Source organism: Apodemus sylvaticus, chromosome 7 (genome assembly GCF_947179515.1).
Source record: "Apodemus sylvaticus chromosome 7, mApoSyl1.1, whole genome shotgun sequence".
NCBI classification, from domain to species: domain Eukaryota; kingdom Metazoa; phylum Chordata; class Mammalia; order Rodentia; family Muridae; genus Apodemus; species Apodemus sylvaticus.
In genome coordinates, this window is record NC_067478.1 from 73,742,114 (window position 1) to 73,755,983 (window position 13,870).

General features: G+C 49.4%; 1 protein-coding gene across 1 annotated transcript in view; it reads right to left on the minus strand.

The window, feature by feature from the left end:
* The window catches only part of Tmem266 (transmembrane protein 266), a 115,557-nt gene that overhangs the window by 51,539 nt on the left and 50,148 nt on the right, over positions 1-13,870 (minus strand). Inside the window, exons 2-3 of the mRNA XM_052188293.1 lie at positions 11,282-11,415; positions 7,838-8,026 (exon numbers count right to left, since the gene is read on the minus strand). Coding sequence (XP_052044253.1) covers positions 7,838-8,026; positions 11,282-11,319 — 227 coding nt within the window. The 5' untranslated portion in view covers positions 11,320-11,415. The remainder of the gene's footprint in view (positions 1-7,837; positions 8,027-11,281; positions 11,416-13,870) is intronic.

A 13,870-nucleotide genomic window follows, 5' to 3' on the forward strand; every position in this document is an offset into this window, starting at 1 on the left:
CAGCAAATCCCACTGGCACCAAGAAAGTGGAATAATGAGTCTCAGCCTTTCTCTTTGCTTCTTCCCCCCTCTCCTGTATTCCCACCCTTCAGTAAATCATGTGACACGGGGAAGTGCCTGGCTTCACACCTGCATGGTCAGGCTAGGGTGGACATGACTGTTAACCCTGAACACTTCTAGATTCTTGCTGTGTAAAGGTGGCACACTCTGAGGCAAAGCTGTCTTCTTTCTTTTAGGCTGGTTTTGTGGGGAGCAGTCGGGTGCCAATGATGCTTAGAGTATACGGACTGGTTTTGTGTGTCAACTTGATGAAAGCTGTAGTTATCACAGGAAAGGAGCCTCCCTTGAGGATCTCCATGAGACCCAGCTGTGGGGCATTTTCTCAATTAGTGATCAAGGGGGGAGGGCCCCTTGTGGGTGGTGCCATCCCTGGGCTGGTGCTCTTGGGTTCTATAAGAGAGCAAACTGAGCAAGCCAGGGGAAGCAGGCCAGTAAGAAACATCCCTCCATGGCCTCTGTATCAGCTCCTGCTTCCAACCCTGCTTGAGTTCCAGTCCTAAACCCTTTCCTCCCCAACTTGCTTCTTGGTCATGATGCTTGTGCAGGAATGGAAACCCTGACTGAGACAGAGGTATACAGGCAACACTTTGACCTGTGGGCATGAGAAGCCTGGTGCCGCGCCCACCCCTGGCCCTCTGTTCTTCCTCAGCTCCACGTAGATGAGCTTATAACCACTCTCCATGGGAACTGGCTTTCCCGCCATCTGATCAGACCGCTGCCTGTCCATCTACTCACTGGCCATTCAGCTTGGTCCTTTATTCTGCCTGAGTGTCCTCTATCCCAGACTCAGTCAATCTGGTCCTTGCTAGAGGGACTTCCTGGCCCAGGGCTGGGGTTAGATGTGGCTTAGTAGAGCTCAGAGGTTGTCCAAAGCTGTGAATTTATTGTTTTCCCAATCAATGACAACATGGATGGAGGGGGCTGTGGAAGTGGGGGGCGGGTGGAGAGACAGGAGATTTCTGAAGAGCGCCTCCTTAAGGTATTCTGCGAAGAGACTATTTTTAGGTGTGGCTTAATAGACCCTACACCTCCCTTCTCTAAGCTCCCAGCGATTGTTTGCTGTCATATCTTAAATTATTTAAGTCCTTATTTAGAGGTGTTTGCTATCTTAGGTCTGTCTTTTTCTAATTTGACATCTCAAAAAATATCCCTGGGCCCCATTATGTTGTCTTCCACAGACTCTGGCATTCTGGAGAAATGTGCTGTTGGTCTCATCTTCTGTTAAGCCTGTTGGAGACCCACACTTCTTCCAAGCTTCTCCTGTCTGGGAGTCCAGTTAATGAATAGAAATTAGCTCTCCCTTTTAATTGTGTCTGTGCATGTGTGCATGTGCAGGTGTGTATGCATATGTGCGCATGTGTGTGTGAGCGTGTGCATGCACATAGGTGACACTGAGCACATGTGAAGGTCAGAGGTCAACTTGGCATAGTTCTTTCTTGCCACTATGTGGGTTCTGGGGATCAAACACAGGTTGTCAGATTCTGCAGTAAGCATCATTACCAGCCAAGCCCAAAACTGGTTCTCTTTAGACTGTGGTATGTATGTAGTGTCCCACATCTACATAGCCATTCAAAAGATAGGGCCGGCCAATCAGCCTATGAATATTCCCACATCCTTTGCCATGTGACTCAGTTCTAGCTCATAAGACCTTAGGTGAGAACTGCTGGGAACTTCTGGGAAGGACCTGTGCTATTCTCAAGCCAATCATGGGCAGCCTTTCTTCTTGCTAGATACAAATGAGAAGGCATGGCTACCACAGGCAGCCCTGGGGCCAGCTCTGAAGCCACTTTTGGCATCGGGATAAAGCCAGTACTGGTTGACAGCAGTGATGGGGGAATCTGGCCCTCACGGGCACTGGTGAGATTGCATATCACAGCTCTGGATCAACCTCAGAGCTGCCTTAGCACTGGATTGCATATCAGAGAGGCCAGTGAGGTTGAGTGGATTTTCTGTTATTCATAGATCACAGTGACTGTGCCGGTAGGCAGTCCTTGGAGGAAGAACTGTGGAGTAGACAATGAAGACAACACAGATATGCGTGACTTCGTCACGGAGCATAAGGCATGAGGGAAGAAAGCCAAGTCTCCCAGCATTTCGCTGTCCCAGGTGTTGCGGTTGGGGCTGGCACCTCAGGTCCCCTTCTCCCGCTCCCCAGACTGTCTGCTCACCTCTGTGGAGCCACACAGAGGTTTGTGTTATCCCTCCTGAAGGAGGGAGACATCTGGTTGAGAGGTGCAGGCATGGGGAGGGAAAGGAAGAGGGTAAGCTGCCAGGGTGCGCCAGGCAGCTCCTAGGTTTGAGATGCAGACCTGGTGTACGTAAGAAGCAGACAGAACTAGAACAGGGCATTAAAAGCGCACAGCCCGCCATGATCCAGAGTTGGGAGTCAAGGGGGAAGGAAATGCTTCCTCCTTACCCAGTGGAACTCACACTGTGGAGTGCCAGCTTCCCAGTGCCCCTGGGATGGTGTTCCTACCAGGGTGAGAATGATAGCAAGTCAGGGCCTGGGAGAACACGGCCATCAACTGCATGGTGACTGAGTGACTGACAGACTTCAGGTAGCTCAGAGCACTGGTCCTTGTTGAAGGCTGTGGCTTATTTTGGTAGTTGAAGGATCAAGACCAGGCAACTTCTATGCCCCACTGGTTTGGCTCATTTCTTGGTTGAGGAAAGGGTCCTTTGGGGGGTGCTGTTTGAGGCTGCCACAACGAGTAGGCTGTGGCACTTCTGTCTGGATTTGAGCACCATCACCAAAAAGGCTACACAAGAGAATTACCCCGGTCGAGATGAGAACATTTCTCCTTTCAAAGATGCAGCTAACTCTGGCCAAGAAGACTAGATCATTCCGTTGACATTAGTCAAAGGCGTTTGCGGATCCCTGTGACGATCCACAAGGATTTGGGAGTTTGAAAGGGAGATTTGGGGTAGACACGTGATTTTAATCACTACTAGCTGAAAACTTACAAAGATGGATAAAATTACCCAGTGTATAGAAAAAGAGTAGTGATAGTGGCTGTGTGTGTGTGTGTGTGTGTGTGAGAACGCCAATCGTTAAGGAACAGGCAGGTGACAATTGTTAAGACTGAAAGGCACAGTGACTGAGGAAGACTGTTTTGATGGAGATATCATGCCAAGATGGAGGCAATGACAGAAACTTTCAGTGGCCAGGGGCTGTGGGCGCGTACGGTACTTACTTATTTTTCTCATTGAGAGCAAATATTTGACAGAAAGCAAGAGAAGAAAGCCCATTGTGGAACTATATGGAAAGTCAAATGGAACTATAGAGGACATCACGGCGAAGAAGCCATAGTGGTGGGAGTGTGGGGCAGAGAGGAACTGGGTGCTCTGCTGGCTTCTCCCTTCCCCCTTCTTATTCAGTTTAGGACTGAATGGTGGGGGGCGGTGTCACTTACGTTCAGGGTGGATACTACCTCTCATTTAAACGTCTCCTAACATCCTCACAAACACTCCCAGAGATGTGTCTTCTAGGTGATTTTACATCCTAACAAGCTGAAATCAAGATCAGGCACCATGCCCTTGAGAACAGTGGTGCAGCGCTGTGGAGGCTGCTGCCAGGCTGTAGTAGGCTCAGGAGTGCAGCTGACATCACTGAAGGGAGAGGAAGAGAGCGTGATAGGGGCTGGGATGTAGAGTAGAGGCTGGGAGAGAGGAGGGTGGAGCACTGCAGACATGGGGAGGCTGCAGCTGATGGAGAGAGCTCTCTGCGAAAAAGGAAGTGATGGCATCTGATGAGTCCAGGCCCAGAAGGGAAGAAGGAAGAGTCTGGGGGCCCAGCGCATGCCGTCTGGAGAGTCTGGAGACCCAGTGCATGCCATCTGGAGAGTCTGGGGGTGCAGTGCATGCCGTCTGGAGAGTCTGGGGGCACAGCGCATGCCATCTGGAGAGTCTGGGGGCACAGCGCATGCCATCTGGAGAGTCTGGGGTTGCAGTGCATGCCGTCTGGAGAGTCTGGGGGTGCAGTGCATGCCGTCTGGAGAGTCTGGGGGTGCAGTGCATGCTGTCTGGAGAGTCTGGGGGTGCAGTGCATGCTGTCTGGAGAGTCTGGGGGTGCAGTGCATGCTGTCTGGAGAGTCTGGGGGTGCAGTGCATGCTGTCTGGAGAGTCTGGGGGTGCAGTGCATGCTGTCTGGAGAGTCTGGGGGTGCAGTGCATGCTGTCTGGAGAGTCTGGGGGTGCAGTACATGCTGTCTGGAGAGTCTGGGGGTGCAGTGCATGCTGTCTGGGGCTACAGAAGAGAAGGTAATTGCTGGGGGCAGGAAAGGTCAGCAAGGGAACAGCCAGAAAGGACTGCCAATCAAGCTGAGGCTCGGTGAAGTCTGAGGCAGTGCCGGTCTGCACAGGAGTCTGCTTTTCCCCTTTAAGCCCCAAGCTGCCTGCAGTAGAGGTGAATCCTTTAGGCAATAGACAGCTCTCCAGTTAAGATCATGACAGAGAAGTGTCTTAGGACAAAGACTAGGTGATGGTTGACCCTGATTGTCTCCTTGTTTGGTCTTAGAGATGTCTAGGATATTCTGTAGTAGAGTGCACCCCTGGATGTATCTGTGAGGGCGTTTCTAGGTATTTCTGGGATATTTGTTACATGAATGAAAACTTGAAACACAGACGTCTCAGCCAGGTAGAGGCTGGTTCCTCACCTGTGCCCGTCACGGATCAGTCTGAATTAGGAGGACAGCCCATCTTACCCACAGGATTCCACACTTACAAACTCTCACCGCCACCACACCTCTCACCCTTAGGATGGCTACAGATCAAAAATGGTGGCTAACAAATGTTGGTACAGACATAGGGCCATGGAGCATCCATGCATGGCCTCTGGGAGCAGAGGTTGGCACAGCTGCTGTAGAAAATGGTGATTCTGCATTTGATGTTCTGAGGACCTGGACAGTGTGGTCCAGAAAGCCCACTTGTGGGTATTTACCTCAGAGACACGAAGGCAGGGTCTCATTCACAGCAGCAGCAGCCATAATATAGGCAAAGTGTGGACGTCACCCAAGTGTCCATGAGAAGATGAGTCAGCGTGTAGAACGCATACAATGATGGAATACTATTCTGGTTAAAGGAAGATGGCAGGGAAGTTCTGATCCACCGAGGACAGTGTTCCTACCCCGTGACCTTGAGGAAAACAGTTCACGCCCTGCTTTAGTAATCACCCCTACAGTCTCCTCCCAGTCTCCTCCAGCGAGGACAATCTGGGATCCACCGTCACCACACTCTGGGACCTGAATGCAGGGCAGATGAGTCCCTGGGCAGCTACACAGTAGGGCCCCTGAGGTCCCTTGGTTTCCTACGGAAAACGATCTGTTCCTAGCTGTAGTCCCGCTTCTCTCAGCAGGAAGAGGTCTCTCTGACAAAGAGTAACCCTGGCCTCGGTAAGCTGGAACTTTACGCTTGGATTGTGTTGCTTCAGAATGGACCAGGTTGAAAACAGTGAAAAATAAACCAAGAACCAGGAACAGCCTGACTCCACAGCGGCGGCACGCTTTTGGCTTGGTCTGCTTTACCTGGGCTTCTGTTAGAAGCCTGACTTTTCCTTGTTCTAGGAGACAATCTGGCTGTCACAGAGGTCCCACCGAGGGCTCTCCAAACCTTTGCCCTAGGCTCCCAATTATGTGACAACAGCATCATGGGAAACACCCTGCAGAGGCAAATCAAAGACCTCTGCCTCCTGGGGAGAGACCAGGCAGACAGCCAATTCAGATGCTCCTTGAAAGGTTGAGCCAGGTCTCAGGCAACCTGTGGGGTGGGAGTAGGCCTGGAAATGAGGCACGCCCTGTGGCGTGGTACACCTGCATGGGGCATGCCCAGCGAGTGGTAAAATCACTGCGAAGTAACAGGAGCAAGTGTGGGTTCTGAACCAGAGCTCATCAAGGTTTTCCTATCTCTTTCCAGGCTGTGTAACTATGAATTCGAACTGGGCTTGATCAAGAACAGGCCAGAGCAGAAGGGCCAGCGTGTTTCTATTGATGGAGGTTGCACTACTGCGCGTGACCACTAGGGAGCAGTAGCACAGTCACTCGGGCAGCAGCAGCGAAATGGGCTCAGCTTTGGTGGTCCTTTCGAGCACTAGCGGGCACTGCTGCATGAGCCATGTATACACACAGCTGGTCCTGGTTCTGGGCCCTTCTGGACTTAGTTCAGTCCTTAAGCCACAGGGAACTAGGGAGAGGCTCTGCGGCCTGATTTGATTGCTCAGTCAGTACTGCTATGCCAGACATGCCCCAGAAATTAATTTCCTTTCTTCCTTCCTTCCTTCCTTCCTTCCTCCCTCCCTCCCTCCCTCCCTCCCCTTCCTCCCTTCCTTCCTTCCTTCCTGTGAGTCTTGCATGATGTTTGCATGCAAGTGTGAGGGTGTGTGTGCCTGTGTGTGCCTGTGTGTACCTGTGGAGGCCGGAGCCGATGGCAGGCATGCTCTGAGGGCCTCTGCCTTATTAAGACAGGGTCTCTCACTGGACCAGAAACTCGCCATTTTGCTAAGCTCTCTGGTCAGAAAGCTGGATAGGATCTACTTTTCTCTTCCCCCTGGGGTTACAGGCACATACAGCCATGTAGGGCTGGGTGCTGGAGATTGAAGCCCACGTCCCCATGCAGAATATACATTCTTACCAACTAAGGCATCTCACCGATCCCTTCAGAGATTTTTTTTTCCCCTAGCAAATGCCTGTTATTTTCTTCTAGGGTCCTGCTAGCTGTGTTCACAATACTTGGGAAATTTTTATTTTCAGAGAAAGCCACTGGGGTGTCCTTCTTGCTGAAGCAGGTGTACAGTTTTCCCAGTCGGTTAGCAATTCATCTTAGGAAGGGGGTGCCCCCTTCCGCATGCACACGCAGGGAATCCGAGCTCTGCAAATTTAGCTTAGCTACAGCTTTTCCCTTGCTTCTAAAATACATGGCAACCCTTCGGTTTTGTCTTTAAAGCCAGCGTGTTCTGAAATGGTTACAGGCACCTGGGAGCATTGCCCAGAACTGGCTCTCGGGGGCTGGCCAGTGTTTGTGATTCTGTGTCTAAAAGCCATGGGGCAGAACTGGGAAAAGCTTAGCTGAGAGAAATCTAAGCTGCCGTGTGACCCACGGACATACGTCTGTCCTTCTGATGCCTTCAACATTCTAACCCCCTGCCGCTGAAAGACGGGACACCAAACCCTCGCCTTCCTTGCCTCTGTCTAGCCCAGCCGGCACACCACACCATTGCTTTGACGAGTGTATTTGTAACAGAGGCCAGGCTAGTGAGACGTTAAATGGGAAACAAACCCACTGGTCTGATTGATTGACAAGCAATATAGGAGGAGTTAGCATCAGAGCATCCCCACAGCTCTCACTGGACAGGGAGGGAGGCAGTGTCTGCAGAGCACCTATCGGGATTCTCCCCACTTCCTGGACACTCCACATCACCGTGTGCAGGGCCACGTGCAGTCCAAGTTCTTCCCGTATGGGCGCTGTGACCTTGTCACATTCCTAACCCCGGTGAGCTAAGCAGTGTGAGTCGGGAAGAATATTAAGAATCACCTCAGTCCAAAGACAAATCCTATTACCTACATTCTGAGCAAACATCACAGAAGACCTAAGAGGTTATCCAGCAGCAACGGGCATTATCTGTCTTTCTCTGAGGAAATCATGTCTGAGTTGAAAAAGCCTGAGTGACCTAATGTCACCTCCTGGCCTCTTCTGCTCAGATCTTAACCTCTGCTATTCCCCCTTGGGAGGTGCCCATGGAAACATGGGGAGTTAGGCAAGAGGCTCTCAGCCATGCCAGAACCTACCCTTCTCTTTGGTACTCTTCGTCCAGATTTGACAGGAGCTGCGAGCCCCCTGTGGAGAGGTCCACGGCAGCCAGGGGCAGGTCCCGGTAGGCAAGGTTCACCAGCTGCACTGGAGCAATGCTCTTGGTCTCTTCGTCTACTTGTTGGGAGATAATCTCAACTTCAGAAATTCCTCCTTCAATGGCAGGTCTGGGTGGAAAGAGGAGCAGCAGGGAAGGGTTAGCCCCTGAGAACTGTTCCCTCCTCCCTCTGTCAGCAGAAGGGGTAGGGAGACCCAGGGAGCTACGCTGTGCTGGAGGTCAAGGGAAATGCAAGGCTGCTCTTCTTCCCCACGAATGGTCAAGACCTGGTCCCCTTCTCCTCACCAGTTAGGGTGAATTGGGCAAACCTGATCATGTGAGTTTTGGGGGGTGTCCTTTATGAAGGGAGGTAAGGACCCTCAGCTAGAAGAATGGCTGCAGGTGGCTCCGTTCTCAATATCACAATAATAAAAGGTGCTTTTGTTCCCAACTGGATATATACTCCAGGCGACCGAGAGCCTCTCTGGAGGCTCAGAGGCCTTGGGGTGAGGAGGAGGAGAGTCAAGGACCGCTAAGATGCTGCTCCTTTCCCATTCAAACAGCTCCCACCATATCTCCATTCTCAAGATTAGAATGGAGTCTCAAGGGAGTCGGAAATTGGGGTCCCCTGAGCAAACAGAGGAGTGTGGGTCAGTCTGTGTCTTAGGCAGGCTTATCTTGAGCACTGAAAACAACCCACAGCTTCACTAGCACACAGCATGCCTCAGCAAGGGCAGGGTCACCTCCCAACCCATGAGTTTTGTCAATTTGTGGAGTCTTTTTAATATCACTGGTATCTGAGGAGGGATGGAGACATAAACATCATGCAAGGCGGTTAACAGCTGAGCACTGTAATACCAAACACAGCTGTGCACTGTAATACCAAACACAGCTGCACTGTAATACCAAACACAGCTGTGCACTGTAATACCAAACACAGCTGTGCACTGTAATACCAAACACAACTGTGTACTGTAATACCAAACAGCTGTGCACTGTAATACCAAACAAACACAGCTGTGCACTGTAATACCAAACATAGCTGCACTATAATACCAAACACAGCTGTGCACTGTATTACCAAACACAGCTGCACTGTAATACCAAACACAGCTGCACTGTAATACCAAACACAGCTGTGCACTGTAATACCAAACACAGCTGTGCACTGTAATACCAAACACAGCTGAGCACTTTAATACCAAACACAGCTGTGCACTGGGCTACCAAACACAGATGTGTACTATGCTACTGAACATCTCCTAATGGGAGACACTAGGTTGGAGACCTTGGCTATCCCTTCCTGGGACAGGATTGTTGGGCCCTCTTACACATCCTTAGTCCTGTCTCATCCTGCAGAACCTGGGAGGCTGAGTCTTGTATCTCTGGCCACACTACTAAGTTTGAAAGGGAAAGTAGAATGCATAAGATGTAGTACTTAGCATCTGGGGGATGTGGGGGGGGTCCGTGTTTGGGGAATGAGGGGCCACTGACGATGCTGAGGGCCAGCCTGCTGCAGACTGCTCTTGGCTTTGGTACCACTTTCTGTGGTGCTTCCCCAGGCCTCAGTTTCTCTAGGCGTTCTAAGGGCTGTTCCTTCCCACCTTGTATCTGTTATGGATCTAAGAAGTGTGGGGCTTCTCATGGCAAATCCCACTTGGACGCTGTGGGAACACTCTAAATTCCTAGTGTTTCTAACCTTCTAAGAGCCAACAAGTGACAGACAGTAGCTGTTGCTGGAGTCTGTAGAGCTGACCCCTTTGCTCGGATTGTTCAAGGGTTATGGGCGGGCTACCTGGGCCACCCACATGCGCCAGGTAATCACCCCCCCACCCCCGCACCCAGATCTGCTTTCATAGGCCCCTCTTAAGCCTTTGGTTTTCCCTCCCTGCCAAGCACAGATAATGGTACTCCTCACAGTGTGACATTTACAAAATGACTCAAGAGCTTCAGACGGAACAGTCATCGGATGTGCAGTTTCTGTGTCTCTCAACAATTGATAGAAAAGAGTGGGTGTTTCTGGGGGAATCCCAGTTACCCCAGATGTTTCCTAAAAAGTGCATGCTGGGTAGGGTTTGTTCTCTTAGGAACTGTTCAAGGAAACAGGATTGGTTTTGGTTTTTTGTTTTTTGTTTTTTTAATTGAACAAACGGAACTTTCTAATCAATGAGATGCTCTAAGAAGGCAGGCGTTATGATTCTGAAACTATCAGGGAAACAATTCTAAAGGGTGTGGGCACGTCACATCTTCCCTCCTCACACCTCTGCCCTCTAGTCCGCTTTCGACAGTGGCTCAGCTCTATCTCTGGACACAGGGTCATCTCAGCAGAGACTAAAAGCTTCCTTTGGTGGCAGTGGAAACTCATAAAGCTCACAGCCTCATTACTGAATGTTACATTTTGGTCTTGTATGTGGAGAGACCAGTACAGGGGAAAAAATGCATTAGTGGCTCTATTCAGCCTTCCTTTAAGGGGTAAACACGACCCTGATTAGCCAGTTTGTCACGTGGCATTGTAGCTTCTTCTGTCAAAAGGAAGTGTGTGTGTGTGTGTGTGTAAGAGAGAGAGAGAGAGAGAGAGAGACAGAGACAGAGAGAGACAGAGACAGAGAGAGACAGAGACAGAGATCTTTCAAATCCTTGATTGTGTGTTCACGAGTGTTTTGGACAATAGGACGACAGTAGGTATGTTCCCAGCAGAAGCATGAGAAGCCGTTGTACCTTTTGTCTGGCTCTTGTCCCACCAATATCAGCAGTAGAGAGTGACAAGCCTTGTGGATGAACAGAGACACACTGACTAGAGCCTGTTCTCCCCTAGATCTGCTGGCAGCTCTACAAAGTCCCACCGTGAAGGCGGATCGCAGGCAAGATCAGATCCACCTGGGTGACCCACCCCCATCCCTGGGATCTTGTGTTGTCCCAGAGCCCCTCAGTGGCATAGAGAACACAGCCACCATGCTTCTGATGACTCAGGAGCCAGATGCACAGCCACAGAGGCTGGGATAGCAGTGTAACGGAAGGAGTGTTGTTTTTAATCTCGGTATTATTTACCAATGAGTTGCTAGACAGAAAATAAATTGCCGCCTGACTACTTACCACGCTGACACGTATTAAGATCGAGTGCTTTGTCCATATGGCTGCTTGGGTTTGGGGAACTGAAAGCAACTCTTGTTTAAGAGGCCTCTACCTGGTTTTGCAAAGCCTGCTTTTAGAAACCTTCATGTGATTTCTGCGTTTCCTTGGGATTCCTGTTTTATGACATACCCCTCTTCCATTTCCTTGTTTTATTCTGAGATTTGCCTCAGGTGCCTGAAGTAGCAGACCTTCATCTCGTGAGGGACTCACAGCAGCGTCCTAGATGTGGAGAGCAGGTCCTCATGGTACTTACTGTGGATTGGTCATGTTGAGAGATGTAACCAAAGCCATGGCTTTCTGCGATGTCTAGTGGGGCTCAGCTGTCCTTACGTCTGATCTTAACATTTCCAAGTGGGGCTTTTACAAGATTCATGAAAACAGAGGGCCCTGAAATGATAAATGGGCATTTATTACCTTCAGATGCCAAACTGAATTCCTCCTAATCTCATCTAAAAATGGAGTGCTTCTCGCTGTCTCCTGTATAGCGCTGTTCTTGATGGCTGAATGTACCTTCTGGTAATGCCATGAGTGGTGATGGGATGGGGCTTCTCTCTCCCCAGCCCCCCAGGCTTCCTTATTTACCCATGTTATTCCCACTAAGCTGCGAGGCCCCCAGATCGCAGCATGAAATGTAATTCTGTCTCTATTTTCTTCTCAATTGAGTCTTCAATGAGAAAGCCAGCAGACAGCAGCTTTGGGGAACCAGCCCTACGGCCAGTCTATTGAGGGTCACTACCTCTCCCACTTACCCACCCTGCTCTGACTCTCCATCTACAAACAAGAGTAACACCAGAACTTCCCGATGGAGACCTGGGAGATGCTTGGAACAGAAGCAATTATGTAAGTGCTGGCTTTTATAACTGTGATTAGAAACTTTTAAAATTAAGGTGGAACAGTCTGCTGAACCTGGTCACATTCCAGAAATTATTTGGAGACCTAAAAATAAACTCTTTCTTCCCAAAATCGGCTTAGATAAACAGTGTGAGCTTTTCTATGATCCAATGTGACAATACCACAGAGGACTCCTCTGCACACAGGTACAGTCCTGCAGAGGGGACAAGGCAGACAGAGACCCTGCTTGTGGATGTTTTCAGACAAGCTGCTATGGAGGTCGCCATGAGGGTCATCCTTTTGTAGGTCACACTGTGCTGTGCTGCAAGCTGCTGCTCCTACAAGAATTGCTCACAGGATGAGAAACTCATTCTCCTGACCTGAAACTCTGCTCAGAGGAGAGGTTCAGCTAGAGAGACAAAGGGAGACATCGGGTACATCACACAGAAGGGAATGACTCTCAGGATGAGAAACACCAGGAACAGATGATCAGAGAGGAGCTCACTCTCGTGGTGCGAGAGGAACCCAGGGAAGGGCTGGACTTAGCGTGGCCGGAATGGAGATGAGAGCTCTCTAGAACCGTGTGGAGCTCAATACAGCAGTCATTTGACACCAGAGGTTAACAGGGGCAACAGAAGGTTCAGAGAAAATTAACTTAGGAGTTTGGAAGATGTCTTGTGGACATACCTCTCTAAGGTAAGGCTTTTACCTCACCTCAGTGGACCTTAGCAGAGAGGTCTAAACGTTAAACAGGAGACAGTATCAACAGTATTTGGGGGTTATATATTATTTATACAGTAGATATTATAAAATTCACTACCCCACCATGCACATTTAATCAATTTCAACCTCCCCCTCTCTTCATAAACACTCTTACAATGTCTTCTTGGGACTGGGAGGTCTGAGAGGAGACCCCCGCAGCTGGAAATGAGGTGCACAACGCTTCTTCCCAAGATGGGGTCTTGGTAAACCGGCATCCCTAAAGGAGTTCCTGCAACACTCTCCAGGTAACAGCCCTGTGGAGGATTCCGCAGCGAGTCCCTCCTGAGCACACACCTCCCAGTCTGGCTGGGCAGGCAACTTAGACTATAGAAGACCCTGAGCTTTCTACCTACTAACCAAAGAAGAGTAAAATCCTATGACTCTCTAATTAGAAATAATAAGCACACGCTATTAGCACAATATATTATGGCAAATATGAAAGAGGAAAAAAGGCAGAAATTAAAATAGTAAAGAATTTTAATTTCACTTTTCAAAAGAAAAATTTCAAACATATACAACACCGTAGGGAACTGAGGCGGGACCACCAGATCCTCACCACCCAGCCTCCCCACTTAGCAATTAGCAACATCTTGTTCCTTCTATATGCTTGTCCATTCCCTGCCCCTCATGATTATTTTGAAATAAATCATAATAGTTCCTGGATATCATCTTATTGAACTGAACAATATTAACATTATATATTGCTAAGTAACAAAAGCCTCCTTTATTAGTATACAATATTTTTATTCTTAAGAGAAATTCATACAATGTATTTTGATCATTAACTTTTCTTTTGCCGTGATAAGACACCACGACAAAGGCAACTTACATTTTAAGAGTTCACTGTGGGCTTATAGTTGCAGAGGATTAGAGTCTATGACCATCATGGCGGGCAGCAGAGTAGCAATGTACTCGTCGTGGTGCTGGAGCAGTAGCCGAGAGCTTACGGCGGAGAGAGATATAACTAGGGATGATGTGGGCTTTGAAACCTCAAAGCCTGCCCCCAGTGACAGCCTCATCCAGCAAGGCCACACCTCCTAATCCTTCCCAAACAATTCCACCTACTGGGGACCAGGCATTCAGACATATGAGCCTTGGAGGCCACTCTCACTCAACTTACCACAATTATATTCCTCTCCTCCTCTCCTCTTCAGGCTTCTTCAAATGTCTTCTCTATTTGTTTTTTTTAAGAGACTCTCATAGCAACCATCTTAGTTATCTGGTTCTTTTGATCCTGCCTAACCCTCTT